The following is a 17,314-nucleotide window of genomic DNA, read 5'->3' as shown; positions in this document are numbered from 1 at the left end:
AGTACTCCACCTCTTTCTCCTATTCCGCTATCTACATATGCAAATTTTCCACTGCTGAGTGGCTTCCATAAACCCCCTCTTCCTCCCCTCTGCGCCAGGCATCATGAATAATTAACATGGCAGCTGGCTTTTGCTTTCATGGCAGACAATCAATTGGAAACCGTGCCAGCGATGCATTTGTTTCTCTCTCTTTTTCCCTTTTTCCCCATTTTCTGACCTAGTCAATGTTAATAAGCAATGTTTTGATTGCAGCCCGCTTTGAGAAGGCGAGTGGCTCTCTGCCCACTCATCCCTTCTGCCTCTCGGTCCCGTATTTTCCAAACTCAAATCAAGTAGTTCAGGGAAGGTGCTGCCCTTCAAACTTGATTGACTGACCGACGGTGAGAGAGCGCGGGAGGAGGGCTGGGGCTGAGCCCTGCTGCCTGAAGGACAAATCTCACGAAGAGGGGAGCCCCTTTTGGGAAACGGAGGCCTCGCAGCTGAAGGGTTGCATCCAAGTGCTCTGCTTTGGAGCTGCAGTGGCAGGTAGAGCTCAGGCAGTTGTCTTCTGCTCCTCCGTGCCATTGTGGTTACAGAAAGGGGAGGGAAGCAAACCCTGCATTTGTCCTCTGCGTTTCACTATTTTATGGCAATAGTTGAGCAATTTGCCTCACCCCTAGTGTGGTAAGGGACAGCAGAGTTAGAGGAGCCCACTGCTGCAGCAGGATGCTTGTATTGGGGGTCGTTTTGGTGCATTCTTCTTCCCATTCCCTTGAGCTCTCAACGCTGGCAGAATGCCCCCAGCAGCTTATCTGGCCGTGCGGCTGGGGCTGTGCTGCGGGGCCTGCTCTGAGAGCTGGCTGCCAGCGTGGCGAACAGGTTATGGCACCTGTCTCATACCTCGGTACCCTTTTATCCCCCCCAAACCAACCTATCAAACCCCCATCAGGTGTAGCTCTGTTTTTTTCCTTTGTTTTTCCACAATTCCACTAGGAAAGTGGGGCTGCACGTGGGCAGTCCTGAATCCACTCGTACATCAGCGCAGATCTGAATCTCCCCAGGCCAGCGTGCATTAGACTCGTGTTGGTGTACAAAAGCTGTAACAGCTCAAGCAGCTTCTCTTGTGGCTTTAAGGTGATGTCGCCTTTCTGTGCATTTTGGCCCAACCAACACTGTCACCGGTCTTTTTGAGTTGTTGTCTGAAGCTCTTATGTCCTTGATCACAAAATTATCGAGGAAGTCAACTTCAATTTTTATTTTTTTAAAAAAAGCTTTCAATATCTGGCCACTATAATTGCACGTAAAAGCTGGAAAACATGGCCCTGACAGCAATGAAAGGTCTAAAGACCTGAGACTAAGGATTTTTAAAAAAAAGAATCCCACCCCAAAGGTCTTAATTTAGATTTCCTGAGTGCTGTGATGAACGTCAGCAGCTCTGAACTCCTCAGAGTTAAGACAGTTACATGAGCTGAGGTTTCGACCTGCTGGTACGGCAGGGCTGTTAGCTCAGTTTTGGAATAGTCCCTCGCAGCTCTCCCTGGTTTTGCAGGCTCTGACTCAGGGCTGGATCTGGCAGCTTTCTGTCAGGACGTTGGGAAGGGGGCCCTCTGACACTTCGATTCTCTAACTCTGATCTGGGGAGTTAGTTCCAGCAGCCTTTGCTATCTGAAGAACCGTGGGAGGTGAGCTCAGCCTTCATAATAACAGGATCTTTAGTATCAAACATTTCAAATGCTGCAAGAAAGACAGCTATATTAGCTCCAATGGGACCAGATTTGGAGCGAGAGCAGGTTGATATTGTTCCTTTTGAAGAGTTACACCTTTTCATAGCAGGTGAATTTGACCAATAACTTTATGCAAAAAAAAAGCAACAGAACGAGGTTGTTGAGTGCATTTGAGCTGGTTTATAAGCCCTCAGAGGGATGGCCTTCAGATGAGACAGTGAGACTAGGTGTTTGGAATTTAGCATTCTCTTTTTGGGAAAACACAGGTCTCTTGATGTTCAGATGCCTCTAAAAGAGTAACGTTGTGAAATTGGGAAGAAGGTGCAAAAAAACTCAATCTTTTCTTCTCATCGATTGGGAAAAGGAGTTCGCTTTACTCAGTAAACAGAGCTTTGATGGATTCCCTGGGTCCTTCCAGGAGCTGATCTGCTAAAATGACATTTTTATTACTGTTCATAAACTCCAATCTCCTGCTGCTGCCAAGAGATTAGACATAAGCTGTGGGCAAACTTGCTGGTCCGGTGGCTCAACAGGCAAGGGCAGGAGAGGTTAGAGTTTAGAGCTTGCTGCTGTCAGGAGCTGAGAGGGAGAGAGAGATGAAGGTGGTGGTTGGAGTGAGGGCTGGGGGGGCACGGGAGGTTTAGCGAGCAGAGGAGCAGTCGGGGGATTGAAGGGAGGCGTTTTCTGAGCTGTCAAGTTTCCTCACCAAAAGTCCCCCCTATTCCCTGTAGCAGGGAGGACAACCTGGGTATAGTTAACGTCACGGGTACGTGGAGGAGCAGTGGTAGCGTTCGTATTAGTGGATGATTGTCTTTAGAGCAATGAGCCCTGAGGGAAGGGCATTACAGGAATATAAAGATGTGAAAGGAAATTTGCACACTATTCTATTATTTTTCCCTTCTGAGAAGGTGAGCTCTGTTCTCAGTGTGATGATGAGTCAGGAAATCCATCTGGCTCTCAGATATTTATAAGGGACTATCTAGTAACTGGTGAAAAATGCATGGACTACTGGGATTGTAATATCAGAGGAGCCTTCCTACGCCACTTCCATGCTTCTATTTCCTTCTCTTCATCCCCGTATCCCGCTATTCCCTCCCTCCCCCTTTCTGCTGCCACTTGATGTCAGCAACTCCTCGTGAGATGTGCTGCAGGTATCACACTTTCTGGCAGAAGGGGCATCCTTACAAGAGGCGAACCTAACGCAACTCCATGTAGCATTGTTTCAGTTCCTAACCCTTCTCCACCACCTTTCTTCTCCTTACGGGATTGTACCAGTACTGTGTTCAACCTTCACAGATTTTTAACATGCCAACCTTATCCACCAGCTGCTGACCAGAAGGTGTCCCAGAGGACGAGACCAATGTCCTTTCAGCTGGAACAGCTGAATCTTTAAGTGTATATATATAAAGATGCAGTAGCAAACAGAATTCACTTTTTTTTTCCTTTTTTTCCCCCAGCACTGCAGTCTTTCCTTTGTGCCTACGCTGCCTATCCCAGAAACCTCAAGCATATCTTCCACATCAAATCTATCCACCTGGGTCATATGGCCAAGAGCTTTGGCCTGAGAGACGCCCCCCAGAACCTGACTGCTCTTCCAACCGCTGGCTCAAAGAAGAAAACCAAACTGAGACCAAAAAGGTAGGCCAGCTTGACATTCTCGAGCCAAGGGATGCCACGTGCCAACCCGTGGTGCGTTTTGCTCCCCAAGGTTCTTGTGGTTGCTCCGTGTGATTGTTCCTGAGAGCCTAAATCGTGTTGAGCCAGGCTTAGATTGCATTTTGCTCTGAGCTGTTGTTTAATTCTTCTTTTTTTCCTGAACGGCTTTAGAGAGCCTAAAAATTACATTTATTAAACCAGCTTGGTTGAAGATTTGAGTGGGAATTCAGTTAAGAAAAAAAGGAAAAGAAAAAACAAGTAGCTCACTTTGTAGTTTGACTTCTGATAAGATGCTCTGGTTTTGAAGTAAGCTGTTAAGCGTGGAGAAGCGCCTGCATAGACCAGCCTGGGTTTTGCTGCACCTTTACCAGTTTCTGTGTACTTGAAACGCACCAGTTCCTACAAGCAGAAACAGCCTAATTTTTATTTATTTATACTTCAGAGCTACCTTGAAGGATAAGAAAGGGCACAGGCAGTGTTCCAGAGTGAAGCGTGAGACTTCCCGTATATTGGAGTGGTTCTCGGTCTTGCATGGGTCTTGGTTTCTTGGAGAGCTTCAGCAGCAGTCCTGTTGTGGCCAAGCACTTCCACAGTAGAAGCTGCCAGGTTTTCCCATTCCCATTTCCAATCACGCAGACCTGCACAGCACTGTGATCCCCATCTCAGGAATAACTGCAGCAGCAACTCTTCACCCTCATCCCCGCCTGGGGAAAAAGGCTCTCAGACAGGGCTTTGTGCATAATTGCCTGCTGTTGGTTTATGGCATGGGGCGATAAATGCATCAAGAGAAAGCAGAGAAATGAGTATTTTCACTTCTCAAATTTGAATTTGACCATCTTACCTATTATGAGCGAGGTACTATGGGTGTTATTTTATCTCATAATATAGTTTCTTCCTTCCCTCCAAGCCTTGACAAATACCAGTTCTTCTCCCCCGTCTCTTACATTTGTTCCAGTCTCCTGGGTGCTCCTTTCCTGCATCAGGAATCTGAGATTCCCTGACAAATCCAGAGGAGTAGAGCCCCAAATGCTCTCCTCTGCTTGAAATGGAGCTGAAGATGCTCAGTACCTCTGATCATGGGTGCTCTAAGTTGCTTCCACAAGATAGATAGTCCTCCCTTTTGAGATTACGTCTTCCATAGCACAACAGCAGACTACAAGCTTCTGGCTTGCCTGTAAAATCACTGCAATAATTCAAAGAAGGAAAGATCTTTCTTCTTTTCTGGTAGCAGTTGTGACGCTTTCCGTGTAATTGTTGCCGCAAACTCCATTAGCAAATGTTAACCATGCAATTAAAGCACTAATCCACGTAATTGTTCCAGGCTGGTGACATCTCTTGCACATGTATGTATTTGGGGAGGGGGAAAAAAAAAAAAAAAGAAAGGCAAGGGGAAGGGGTTTTTAAAATAAGAAGTTGGAGACAGCATTGTCCCGCTTTGCGAAGCCACCAGGGACAGAGCACTGATCTGCCTCCTGCTTCAGCTGACCCTCACCAGCAGATGGGCAACAGGATGGGAATGCCCCTGTGAGCAGGGGATTTAACGGAGCTTTATTTCAGGAAGAATAGCCTGATTAGCCGATAAAGAGCATGTAAGATGGTACGGGGTGAGCTTTGATGTCTTGCTGGCCCAGCAGGGTGTCAAGCTATGACTGACAGTAGCGTGTCACAGGATTACTTGGCCTGCAACAATGCCTCTCTCTGTTCCTATGATGTTGCTACTCTGTTAGAGCTACTTTTTCCCTTGTTACGCACCTCTTTTAGACAGCGTTCCTCCTCCCCAAGTCTTCATCCTATTATAGTACAGACAAGCTCAAGATACAGTAGGGCGTTTATGCACAGGACGTGTGGGGCTGGAGGATGTGGAGGTGTTAGAACAAATGGTCAGAGAGTGATTTCAAAGCTCATTTGCACGTGGATCGGAGAGTCGCAGCTCAGGGAAAGTGGGCAGACTTTGCACAGGTTTGTCACGGCTCAAGCTCTAGGTTTAAAATCCGGGAGCATCTGGAAAGTTAAGACCCGGGCAGAAATAGCCCAAGTTGTGTTCTGAGACAATTGTTCCTGCCTGTGACACTTCTTTCTAATTTACTTCATCTGTGTGTGCTTAAAAAAAAAAGAGAGAGGATATAGTAGTATTTATGTGCTAGCTGAGGGAAAAGTGAATATAGATTCAAATTCAGTATCTGCTAGCATAAATTCAGGATAGTGCTGTTAATTTACAGGGAATTGCTTTTGATTTCACAGTGACAAAGCAGAGAGCAGAATTTAGCTTGCCATTAAAAGACAAATGGCCTTTAATTGTAAAATGTGGGGCTTGAAATGATAGGAGCATAGTCACAGAGCAATCTTTTTAATTATATTTCTCACATGATACCAGGAGCGTTGGTTGTCGTATTACACACCATCTCCAAACATCTGATACTTGTTTTTAATCAGGCTGCTCACTAAAGCCTCAGCACTAGCCCAGAGAATAAAGAACAGGCCATCCAGGTTGAAAGCAGGGGTAAAGGTGATCATTAAATGTTTCCTTATGAGGACAAAGAAAACTTTTCATTTCTTTTGAAGTCTCCTTTTGCGCTTAGCACCTCCTCAGAGAGCCTGCTGCTTGGAGAAGGTGAGGCAGGAAGATGCAGCAGCCAGGTGTGTGGTGGTGAGTCCTGAAATGTGGACGCAGCCCTCTCCTTCTGACCGCACACCTAAAACTTTCATGGATTTTTTAAACCTCTTTGTACAAACCAACCAGCTGTAGCAGTTACTGCAGAACCCGATCAGAAGATGGCAAAATCCTGTGCTCACGATCTTCTTGAAAGCTGAAATGCCATATTTATGTACGAGAGGGGCACGTGAACCAGGTCCTGTATATTAAATGACACTACATCAGCTTGGTAAGTGCCTGGGCTCATGCTTTTACTGCCGGGTAGGTGCAAGGAAGCTGATCCCGCTTCCACTGAGGGATTAACTGCCTTTCGGTCGCTGCAGAGAAGCAGCATGCCCAGGAAGTAGCTGACACGCCAGATAGACATTTCTTTTGACTCTTTCACAATGCAGATGCCAAAAACCTATTGCCATTCCACCAAGCCTCCCCGTGCTACTCAGCCTCTCGCAGTACAGATCAGCAGGGTTTTATGGGATTCTGTGGGGCGCTAATGGTCTGGATTTTCCTTATTGATCTCTCTGGAAGACTGGTGTGTGTCCCCGAAGGGTTCCACCGTAATGGGGAGTCACAACTTAATTTTCCTTGTTTGTGAACTCACGCTGTTACAGAGAAAGAGAGAAATCCTGAGGCTCAGTGGATCCTGTGGAACTCATTGCTGCAGGACGTCTCTGAAGCCAGGAGGGCTCAGAAAGATGGCGTTTATGTAGGGGTATCAAATATAGTCATTGTTGCTACAGCATGTGCAAAACATAAGTATAAAAATAAACATGAAAATCCTCTCACCCTTCAGAGGTGAAGCCAAACCTTAACTGATACAGCATTAAGGTAAGGCGTACAGGGTGCTTCCGTTTGAGGGGCTTGATTTACGTCATTCTTACACCGGCATTGCTCTGAATATGAATATCATTATGCCTTTAAGGCTTTGGCTGCAAGATTACTGTTGCATTCTTCAGCATTAGTAGTCAGATCACTGGGAAATCTACCTTGTAAACCAGGCTCCTCCTCTGTGTGGCTGGGTCAGCAGTCTGCTTTGGGTGAAAGCGAGCAGCCTTTCACTTTGTCCCCCTAGCCCACATCCCTGGTGGCACTTCTGAACTTCCTGGCCTTGACAATCTCGAAAAGACTGATGCTTCTGCTGACAGGGCTTGTGGACCAAGGTTGCAGCTGGGTCTCCCTGCACAGCAATTGTCTAATCATTAGAAGTAGTTTGCCTGCCAGTTTTTGCGTGCTGTTTACAGCTTTCCTAATATCACTTAATTAGTCAAAATACCATTCTGGAATGCTGCCCAATAGGAATTTCACTTGGTTTGGGCAGTCTGCTCTGGAAAGCCAGGCTGGAGCTCAGGTAAGAGCATGGATTCCTGCGCTGGAATGCAAACAGGTCCAGAGATTAGAGGAAGAAGTATGGCTGCTCCGAAAGGAGAGCTTGCCCTCACTCGTCATGAAGGCAGTTCAAGGACACTGATGAGTCCTGCTTACCACAACACGATGTTACAGAAAGTCCTCTTCTGAAACTGAAGTCTTATAATTGTAAAGTCCGCACGACTGTTAGCTGCATACAGCAATGCCCTTTATTACTGTCCCATTCTACCACAGCTGCAGCACAGAGCCTTTGCTCCATCTTACAGTGAGCTAATAGGGCTTGCCCATGAAGCTGGAAAACCTCGGCATCCTTCAGTACACACCAGGAAATGAGCAGGTTTCTCCAAGTGAAATATATTCTGGCCTTTAGGCTGGGAAAGAGCCTGATAGAAGCAAGAGTCGTGGGAGGTTCCCAGCCTCCCAGTGGTGCTTTGATCCTTATTCCACGGGGTGAAGACCAAGGTATTACAGTGGAAGTGAGGCTGTAGGGTTTTGTCTCTCTGGATAGCTGAAATACACTTGACTTCAGCAGGTGTACAGTGAGCTTTACTGTTTAGCTTGTCTTGGCATGAATGCTTTGCTCTGACTGTACTGGAATCGCACTTGATGCTCGATACGACTGGGTAATAATTATCCTCGTTCTTCTCAACTAGTGTTTTTACATCAGCTGATCAGAGTACCTAGGCCATCTGCTGACTTGTCGAGTGAAGTATAGAATTGCTGATGAATTTCTTGCCTCCACTCCACAAAAAACAGCAATGGAAAAACCAGCCCAAATAGGGTTGCGTTGGCCGCAGATGGTTCATCTAACGCTGGAAGTAGACAAAGCAGGTGTTGCGGCAGCCTTGGCCCAGAGGTAACCCAGCTCTGGTGCTGGCACAATGTCAAAGCTGTTGGAGATGCTGTCAGGCAGATTGATAGCGAGATCCACGATGAAATGTTTCCTGATAAATGGAACAACCTACCTCAGTCTCCTCCAAAGGCACACCATGAGTTCTGGGAGTGTGCATCAGAACTTTCTGCTGTCTTCCGCAGCTGGAGCAATTTGAGAACCCTTGGTTGCTGCAGCTGCTGCACGTTGGTTAAAGGTTATCGCGCTTGCTGCGCTGCATCGCACCAGCATTTCACACAGCTCAAGACAAAGGAACAGCCAAGGAGAAGTCTTTAAGAAAAACTGTGCTCACCGTTTAGGGGGAAAAAAGAGCAGCAGAGATCTTCTGAGCCATTGTATGACATCTGAGACACCACGCGTGTGTGTACACTGTACAGGCATGTGGGAGCCTTGAGCTCGGAGGTCGGCTTGCAGTTCAGCTCTGTGATGAAGCAGTGTGTCAACGTAACACACACTGGAATTTGGGAATGAAAATGAAAAATGGCTTCAGATACTCATGCCTTTTCTTTGTCATTTGGTCCTTGCATGCCTGAGAAAGTCTTCACGTCCAGCATCACGATTTCCTACGGTAACAAAAATCAATCTATGAAAATTAGCTGGTGGAAGTGCTCATTCTTACAATCTTACCAGTAATGCTTGGGGGATGACTGGAATGTTGTATACAAAACAGAACAGCTCGTGCGTGCTTTTCTTCCTCTTCTGTTCATGCCTTGGAGCTTCCACAGGTTCTCAGCTATGCTGAACTTCCTCTAATCTTATTTTACCTGCTTTGTTTTTCTTTGGCCGTGTTACCATTCCACCATTTTGTTGTTAGTGATTGTGGAGTGCAGCGGATGGCGCAAAGCCATCGATCACCCAAAGTGCACGGGAGTCACAGACTGCGTGTGTTGATGGCACGTTGCGTGGGAGCTGGGGGCTTCTGTGGAGGGTTAGTGTCACGTGGCAGAGCAGAAGACAGATACGGAGAGAACAGAGGGGATTTCACTCTAATCATCTGCATTGCATTCACTTTCTTTTTATGATGTGAACAAAGACTGTCTGGATTTTTTTCATGATATTCTTGAGCAAAGCACTAAGTTGGGAGTTAAGGGACCAGCAGAGACCAGTCCAGAAGCACTTGGATTTCCTTTGAGGTGAAGGTTTGGGTGGCACCAGCACCCCTGCTGATCGCTGCATGGGAAGAGGGATGGGGAGCAGTGCTCTGGGAGTGGCTAGGCAGACGGAGGGAGAAAGAAGCTGAAGCAGATAAAACAGGAAAAAAAAAAGAATATTATTCCTTTCCTTTGCTGGACACTTTTTCTCTCTTGCTTGTTCAAGAGGCTTCTCTCCTGCCTTTTCATCTTCCAGTGATGTATTTAGCAAAATTCACGAGTTTCTGGTTGCGCTTAAAAAGCGAATAAAATCTTTTTTTTTCCATATTTTTTTGGAGAAGGGCAGAGGTTTCATGTCTTTAAAAGTTTGGCTCTGGGCTGGTCTTTCCCAGTCTTTGAGGATATAACAAAGTCATCTGAGGACAGTTCCTCTGTTTCCTTGTTTCCTTTCCTTGTTTCACCTTCCTTACCTAGGCAATGAGGTGATCCGAGAGACCTTAGGGCGACCTGTTGTTTGTCCTATACCTGGGGCATAAAGTCCAAAGCATCTAGGGCTGAGCACTGGCCTTGCAAATGAAGGGATGATGTGTCCCCCGCTTGAGAACTCATCTCAGCTGGCTCCTCTGACTGCTTACCAGTTCTGCCTGTCTTTTATGGGAGTGCAGGTACCCCGTATCTAGTGTAAAAGAGTAGTAGTCCAGTGGTAACCCCGCCTGGCATCCAGTATGTGACAGCCCCGAACACCCGGTGTGCTGGACAGTAACACAGAGAAGTGAAATAACTTGTGTTAGGGGTCAGCTCCCTCCTGACGTGCATCGGGGCTGTTTCATTTTCCGAGTTACGATTCCTCTATTCCTGTCTCGTTTTCCCCTAGCTAATAAAACTGGTGATTTTCTCATCCATTTGAACGTTCCTTGCTCCTTTAGGCCCCGCTGAAGTCTTGGCGCTGTAGCACATCGGGATGGTCAATCATTAATGAGTCTTTTTTTTCCCTGCAAGTTCCCCTTCGCTGCAGAGTTCTGTCGTTCCCCACCAAAACGCCGACTGTTGTGTTTGGAAGGAGGGATTTAAAGGGCTGTGGATTCCTCTGCCCGTTATCAACGTGATGTGTTCTCATTAGGGCTCAATACAGCGTGATACCTAGACATGAGATCACAGAATGAGATGTTGACAATCCAGGTGTTTATCCAGTGATGGGAACATGGGTTGTGTCTAGGCTGCAAATGTCTCGTGTTTACAGCCTTCCTGTGAAGCTTTTTGCCACGGTATCTGGTGTTGCCACACAGCTCTCTGCAATTAGCATCACAGCAGCCTTCGGCAGCAGGGAAATACAGTCATCCCGGGTCACGAGGTGGGAGAACGGACACGGAGGACAAAGAGGTTAAACACTTTGCCCAAGGATGCTCACGGTGTGAGTAGCGAGGTCTCGGCTCTCCTGGGCTTTGTCTCATAACCACAGGGCGCCTTCCTTTGTCATTGTTATCTTGGTTCCTCTGGCAGAGCCCTAGAGACTCTCCCCAGTTGAGCAAAGAGGGGAATTTACAGCTTTACAGCAGCACAGCAAGAAGAATCTGGCCAGGGATCCTGACCTGGCGTGCTGTCACTGCAGGCTGTCACTGTTGCCTGTGGCTCTTGCATCTCGTGGTTAACCAGGGCCTTGACAGCTGTTCTTCGTGCCGTGATCAGCACAGGTTTCACAGCACAGCTCCATTGATTTCTGTGGCCCTGGTTAGAGGGAGAAACCTCTCTTTTCCCTCCATCCTTCTTTTCCCGCGTACAGCTGATCAGCACGGCAGGGGGTATTGATTTACTAATTGGGCAATGATTTCACCTGATTGATAATAAAGCGCTGGACAAGCTCCCTGCTGAGCCGAATCTCAGCCCGGCAGCTACGGGTGGATTACGGGTCCTTTCCCTGTTGATAATAAACTGATCTGTTGCTTGGTAACCCTCGAATTACTGTAGTAAATGCTTGGAGACACAAGGAAAGTGTCAAACAGCAACTTGGCCGAGTGATGGAGGGGACTGAGTGGAGAATACAGCTGTAGATCTACAGCACAAAGAGCCTGGATCCTAAATTAGTGAGGGAATGGAGACCACACCAAAGGAAGCAGAGTTTTCTTTGCCGTGTCTTCCAGGCTTAATCTTCTAGGGAAACCATCCTCCAGAGGTGATCGTTACACCATTCTTCCCATCCTACTCAGCCTTCCTTCCAAACCCACTCCAGCCGTGAGACCTACACGGGGATGGAAAGCAAACTATGGAAAAGGGGGCAAGCAAATATGCCAGGGAGCCAAGAGTTTGCTTCCCTTCTGTTCTTTGCACGTTTGGCCTAAGGAACGACTCAATCTGTTGCTGCAGCCAAGAACGCTTTCTTCTGTGGTCCCCAGCACGGTTCTGGACACCTGGAGGAACTGTGAAAGGCTGGGCTGTAAGGCTGCAACCTTTAGGACTCCTGAGGCCCAAGTATTACCGTGACTGCATGCTGGAATGGGTATGGGGCTTCTGGTGTACTCCTTCATTGTATTTAGGGGGCCAGATAGATTTCTGATCACTTCTCTGGAAAATCTTGAGGTCTGTTACTGATCTTCGTAATGAACTGGTGAGTGGGACGTGCAGACACTGGTAGCTGTGGATACTCCGTGCTCCCAGGGCTACGGGGACGCGGTAGGGAACGACGAGTCCTGCACTCAGGAGGTTGCAGTTCAAAGAGTTAAGAGAGGGTGACAGCAGCAACAAGGATGAGATTTGCCCAAGGTCACAGAGCAGGACAATGGCGGAACCTGGGGTGGAAAAATGCTGAGTGGGTTTTTATATTTATAGCTGGCAGTTTCGGGCTGCAGGGAGATCCATGGTGGAGTTCCGTGGCTGGGCAGAATGCAGCTTTGCAAAATCTGGTCTCTGGAGAGGGGCTGCAAGGTGCATGGGATGTCTGCAGGACAGTGCAAGAAACGACTCTGCTGGTTTTACACTCTTGAAATATTTTTTTTGTTGATTGCTTGTTTTTTTTTGTGTGTGTTTTCAAGGTCTGGATTTAATCTGTTTATAAAATGTCTCCGTTGTTCAATGTCTTAGGGCTCTTAGGCTTTTTTTTATTATTATTATAATTTTCAAACTGCTGTGTCACCTAATTCATCAGCCTTCAGCACACCACCTTTCCTCATTCTCCCCACCACCTCTGCAAGAGCATTTGTACAGAACAAAGGCTTGCTTTTAAAAACGGCATGATATTTTGCCACCTTTGCGAAAACCTGTCACAACAATATCTAATTTTGCATGAGACAGAATTTCAAATCAAGCCTCAAGAAAAGGAAGCTGTTCTCCTGCTAATGCACAAATGTCACTTTCCGCAGCTGTAAAATAAGCAACCCACCTAGCAGCGTTTCAGAGAAGGGAATCTAATGCCTGTTCTCTTCCCCCTGCCCAGGTCTGACCTTCTCAAGAAGACCCATAGCAAACACAGCCTTGCTGAGATCTTGCGATCTGAATATTCCAGCGGGTTGGACACTGGTGTATCCAAGGTCAAGAAGAGGAAGAAAAAACAGAGGAAACCTGGCAACCAGCAGATTCCAACATAAGCCGGGACCTTCCACTCATTTGCTGCAAAACCTGCTCGAGTGCCTCAGCCGGGGGTCAGGGTGACCTGCCAAATCGACTGACGAGTGTTTCAATTTATCAGGCAAATATGGGAGGGATCTTGGGGATCCTGGCCTCCTCCCTCTCACTCCATTCGCCCAAATGGAATGGAATCCAGGCGTGTCCTGCCGCACTGCTGCAATTAAACGTAGCTTCCTGACGATGCATTGTGTTTCTAAGGTGGTTTTTTTGCAAGAAAAATAAAAGAGGTTAAATATGGTTTTCAGAAGAATGTGATATCTGTGTAACCTTGAACTGAGCCGTGTATGCTTTGCTGTCCAGAAGACCTGCAGAAACACTCTACACTGTGTTTGCTTACTTATTTTTAATCAGCAAAGCAGTGGCAGAGGAGGTGTTCCAGGTGCAGGTTTAAGAGGAGGCTGCTGCTTCCCGTGTCGCTGTTCAGGGAGGCGTTTCTGCTCCTGCTGCAGGTAACAGCCAAGCTGCTGCCACCTTCTCTCCTTTGTGTGGTGGGGCAGGATCTGGCTCTGGACACTGATCGTTAGTCAAATGTTGCCAGCTGTAAGGAGTCTCCCTGATTTCCGTGAAATCGGTAGGACTCTGGAGAACTCCTCAGTGTGGTGACACATGGTCCCTTTGGGATAGAGCTCATGGGCACAAAACTTCATGTCAAAACTCCTCCGAGTTTGGGAACAAACGGTGTCACTGGGGGAAGGAGCCAGAATGGAATCCAGCAATCTCCAAACTTCTCCTTGCCTGCAGCGTATTGTCATACCTAATTATGAAATGCAGACTGTGTATGAAATGTCTCACCTCTCTGAACATTAAAGCCTTTGCAGAGCCTTGCTAACGTTTGCCAGTAGTCACCCAGGCTTTCAAGGTTCTCCCCGCGTTAGCTCGGCCTCGCGCAGTGCTTTTTTCAGCACGGCGTGAGCTAATGGATTTCACTTTGTGCTTTTCCCCATTCTCCCTTCTCATCAGAGAATTTCCACCACTGCGAAAAGGAGGCAGCGTGATGCCCCGTGTGCCGAGGTGGGCACTCGCTCACCACTGCCCAGCACGTGAAGCAAGAGCTGAGCTCGAGTGGAGTTGCTGGCAGAGCTGAATTAGCAGGACATGGAGCCTGGTGGGGAGAACAGGTGCCCCAAAGGCCTGCAGGTGACCTACAGCGTCCCCCAGGACCTTCAGGTGGGCACCCGCCTCCCTGTGCCTCCTCCAGACCCCTGAAGGCTCTGGGTCTTCCTCCAGGGAAGGCACAAAGAGCGGCCTGCCTGCAGCCCAGCTTGGGCACGTTATTTAACACAGCACCAGAAAGGGCTCAAATCCCAGAGAATTGTGAGGTGGCGGAAGGGGAAAAAGTGGAGTATAAAAAAAATAAAATAAGAAGTGGAAGTGAAAACAATATCCACTTTGAGTACAGGACTGGGGGCACCTAGTATTGGGTTGTAGTGAGTCATGCTAAGGGCTGTAGGAGGGAAGCAATCAGCCCAAAAGTATTTAATTTCTCAAGTGAATGCACTCTTGAGAACCAAAATGATTTTTTTTTCCTCCCAGGCAATTACCAAACAGAACGCTGATTTTCCCGCAGTACTTTGTTTAAGAAAGAAAGAAGTTAAAAAGGATCCAGTATAAAATTAACCATGTTTTTGCAGACAGAGTGACGTTAATAACATTTATTAGATTAAGATTTAAGAACAAAAAGCAAAGCCCACCTGATTTGATGATTACTGTTTGGAAGAGCAATCAGGTTTAAGGCAAAATGTCAACTTAAAAAATAATAAAAAAAAGAAACCCCTGAGGATGAAAATGACTCAGAGAGAGTGATGCAGGGAGGGTAAGTTTGGAAGAACTGATATTGTGCATGAGGGAAAAAAAAAAAATGACCTTCTCTTGGCTGGCTGTCACGTATGAATTAATAGGGACTAGTGGTAAATTCATAACAGGAATAAAGGGCCAACAGCACATCAGCGAGGCTTCGGGAAATCTCATTGCTGTCTGTATTAATTGGGCATGGAAAGTTACAAGCCTTATGGTGGACAATGATTATAAAAAAAAAAAAAAAGCCTTTTTTTATCTTTCAGCAGATAGATCATTGAGTGATCAGGGAAAGGAGGAGGAGATCGTTAAATGGGAAAAAGAAAGTATTAACAGAAGTGCGCACACACCTGAAGCTAATAGTTTGCTTTAATAAACTTGGAAGTGCAAAACGTAGTTAAGTTGTAGCTGGCTCAGCAGGAGGCAAATTCTGCCCTTATTTACACCTCCAGAGGTGTAAATACTTAATACCACTTAATAGGTTTGGAGTTAATTTGGTCTCAATTAGAAGCACCCCTGTAACACGGCAGGGCACCTGAGTGTTCAGCACGTTGCTGAGCATCATGGAGCAGATGGACTTGGTGCTGAGCTGCTCCCGAGTTTGTCCCCCCTTGCTCTGAGGTATGTGGAGAGCGCTGTGGGGGTCCTGGCTGGGTGGGAGCCTCCCGTGCAGCTTGGAGGGGCAGGGAGCTGGGCTCTGTGGAGCTGGGGGAAGCTGCAGCCTCGTTTCACTGTGCTGGCGTTGCCTTTGGCCAGGTTTGTTTTTTTATTCTGGTTGGGGGTGAGTGGTGGGGGCTTCATTGGCCTGCAGCTTGAAGTCTGGTCTGGAAATAATGGCACCAATGAGCTCCATACAAAGTTCCCATCCAGGCTTGGGTTTGCCTTCCTTGCTGCTCCTCTGCACCTTGTTCTCAAAGCTGGAAGTCCTGGCTCTCCCTTACTTTCTCTTGTTCTTTACTCTGCTCTCTCCTGGCTCCATCTCCTTCCCTGTATAAGGAGCCCGCATCCTTTGGGTAGCCAGGAAGGGCTGAAAGGCTGCGCCGAGCCTCTGTGTGTCACCCCATGTCCGCAGCTGGGACTTCTGAGCTCATTCTTTGAGTCTTTGAGGGAGGAAAAGCAAGGAGGTAACCTCGGTACCAAGGTCGCAGCTGGGCACCCACTTTTGGAGTGTCCTGGTCACACGACCGACACGTTAACCCTAGAGCCCCTGCTGCTGAGCTGCACTGGGAACCGATCAGAACAGAGACCACCCCTGTTCACACGGGTTTATTTTCCCCATAAGCCTGGGGAGAGGACAGGAGATGCTCTGGGCTCTCCAATTTGGCCTAACTTTGTGTGGTGTTGAGACAGAAGGGTAAAATAGTTCAAAAACTGTTTTGCTGGTTCTCTTCACTCTGTGCCTGTTGGCACGTTCAGGGCAGCACCTTTCATTCTTCTCCCACTCCCAGTGTAGGGGTCCTGGTGAAGGCTGGGCCAGGAGAGGAGGAGGAGCAGGAGGAGGAAGGCCTTCATGCTGGGAGAAAGCCCAGATGGGGCCTGGAAGCCAGGAATGTGTTTGGTTCTGGCAAACCCAGCCATGCTGGCTGGGCCGTGCCTCGGACCTGGAGCTCACAGAGGCAGCCACTTGTATGGAGCCCCTGCCCGCGGGCTGGAGGCGAGGCTGGTCCTTCAGCAGCTTCAGAGGCTGCTGAGATCCTCCCACAGAAGACGCTGCCCGTGGGTTGTGGTGTGAGCAGTGCTCTCTGACTAGAGCCTACAGCATGCGACGCCTCTCCTAACCCCATTGATTTGGGGACTTTGCTGTGCCTTACGCTGCTGCCAGGCCTCTCTGGAGGGCATGGTGGTGGCCTTGCCTCCCCTCTGCTCCCTGCCCCTCACAGCCCCTGGGGGTTTCCTCGGGCCCTGCCCCGCTGCCTCCTGTTTTTTTGGGACAAACCATCCCCGTATTGCTGCGCTGCCTCAGCCCCGCTCGCAGAGCGGAGTGCCAGCTCCTTCCAGATGTGAAATGGCAAATTTAAATATTGCAATTACAAACGTGTAACGAAGCCTTGTACTTCATTAATGTAAGAGGAGGAATCTGCTACGGCTACAAGGACAATTAAATATTAGAGAATGTCTTTGATTCCCGTTCCTGCTGTGTAAATGGGAGGAAGGTTGCTGTCTGCTCCTTGCCTGGGCGCTCGCGAAATGAAAAGCACACCCACTGCAAGTTGTCCTTTGATAGATTTTTAATATGATTTTAAAGAGTTTTGTTTGGCCTCATTCTTATTCAATGAGATTAAATTAAAGCACTTATCCCCTGGGTTTAAGTCAATCCATGTAGGATTTGGGACGGGGTTTGTTGCCTGGGGAGGGGGTTGTTTGCAGGCCTCTCTGAAAGACTCCTTTCCCACTTCATTAACCCGAGCTGGGAGCGACCCCCCCCTTCCTCCTCCTCCTCCTCCTCGCCCCGACCGAGGATTTACCCAACTCCCCCATTCACATGCAAAGGACCCCGCGGCGGCCCCACAAAGGCCGGGGGCTCTCCTCGGAGCGGGGCCCCCCC

General features: G+C 48.0%; 1 protein-coding gene across 4 annotated transcripts in view; it reads left to right on the top strand.

The window, feature by feature from the left end:
* DDX31 (DEAD-box helicase 31) overlaps window positions 1-13,225 on the top strand; it is a 46,861-nt gene extending 33,636 nt beyond the window's left edge. For all 4 annotated transcript variants that reach the window (XM_035341763.1, XM_035341762.1, XM_035341761.1 and 1 more), the window contains 2 exons: window positions 3,161-3,341; window positions 12,785-13,225. In XM_035341763.1, coding sequence (XP_035197654.1) covers window positions 3,161-3,341; window positions 12,785-12,935 — 332 coding nt within the window. In that variant the 3' untranslated portion in view covers window positions 12,936-13,225. The remainder of the gene's footprint in view (window positions 1-3,160; window positions 3,342-12,784) is intronic.
* Window positions 13,226-17,314: the final 4,089 nt, after the last annotated feature.

The sequence above is a fragment of the Oxyura jamaicensis genome, chromosome 17, assembly GCF_011077185.1.
Source record: "Oxyura jamaicensis isolate SHBP4307 breed ruddy duck chromosome 17, BPBGC_Ojam_1.0, whole genome shotgun sequence".
Taxonomy (NCBI): Eukaryota; Metazoa; Chordata; class Aves; order Anseriformes; family Anatidae; genus Oxyura; species Oxyura jamaicensis.
Note: the sequence above shows the minus strand (reverse complement) of the source record. Positions and strands in the feature narration are given on the sequence as shown.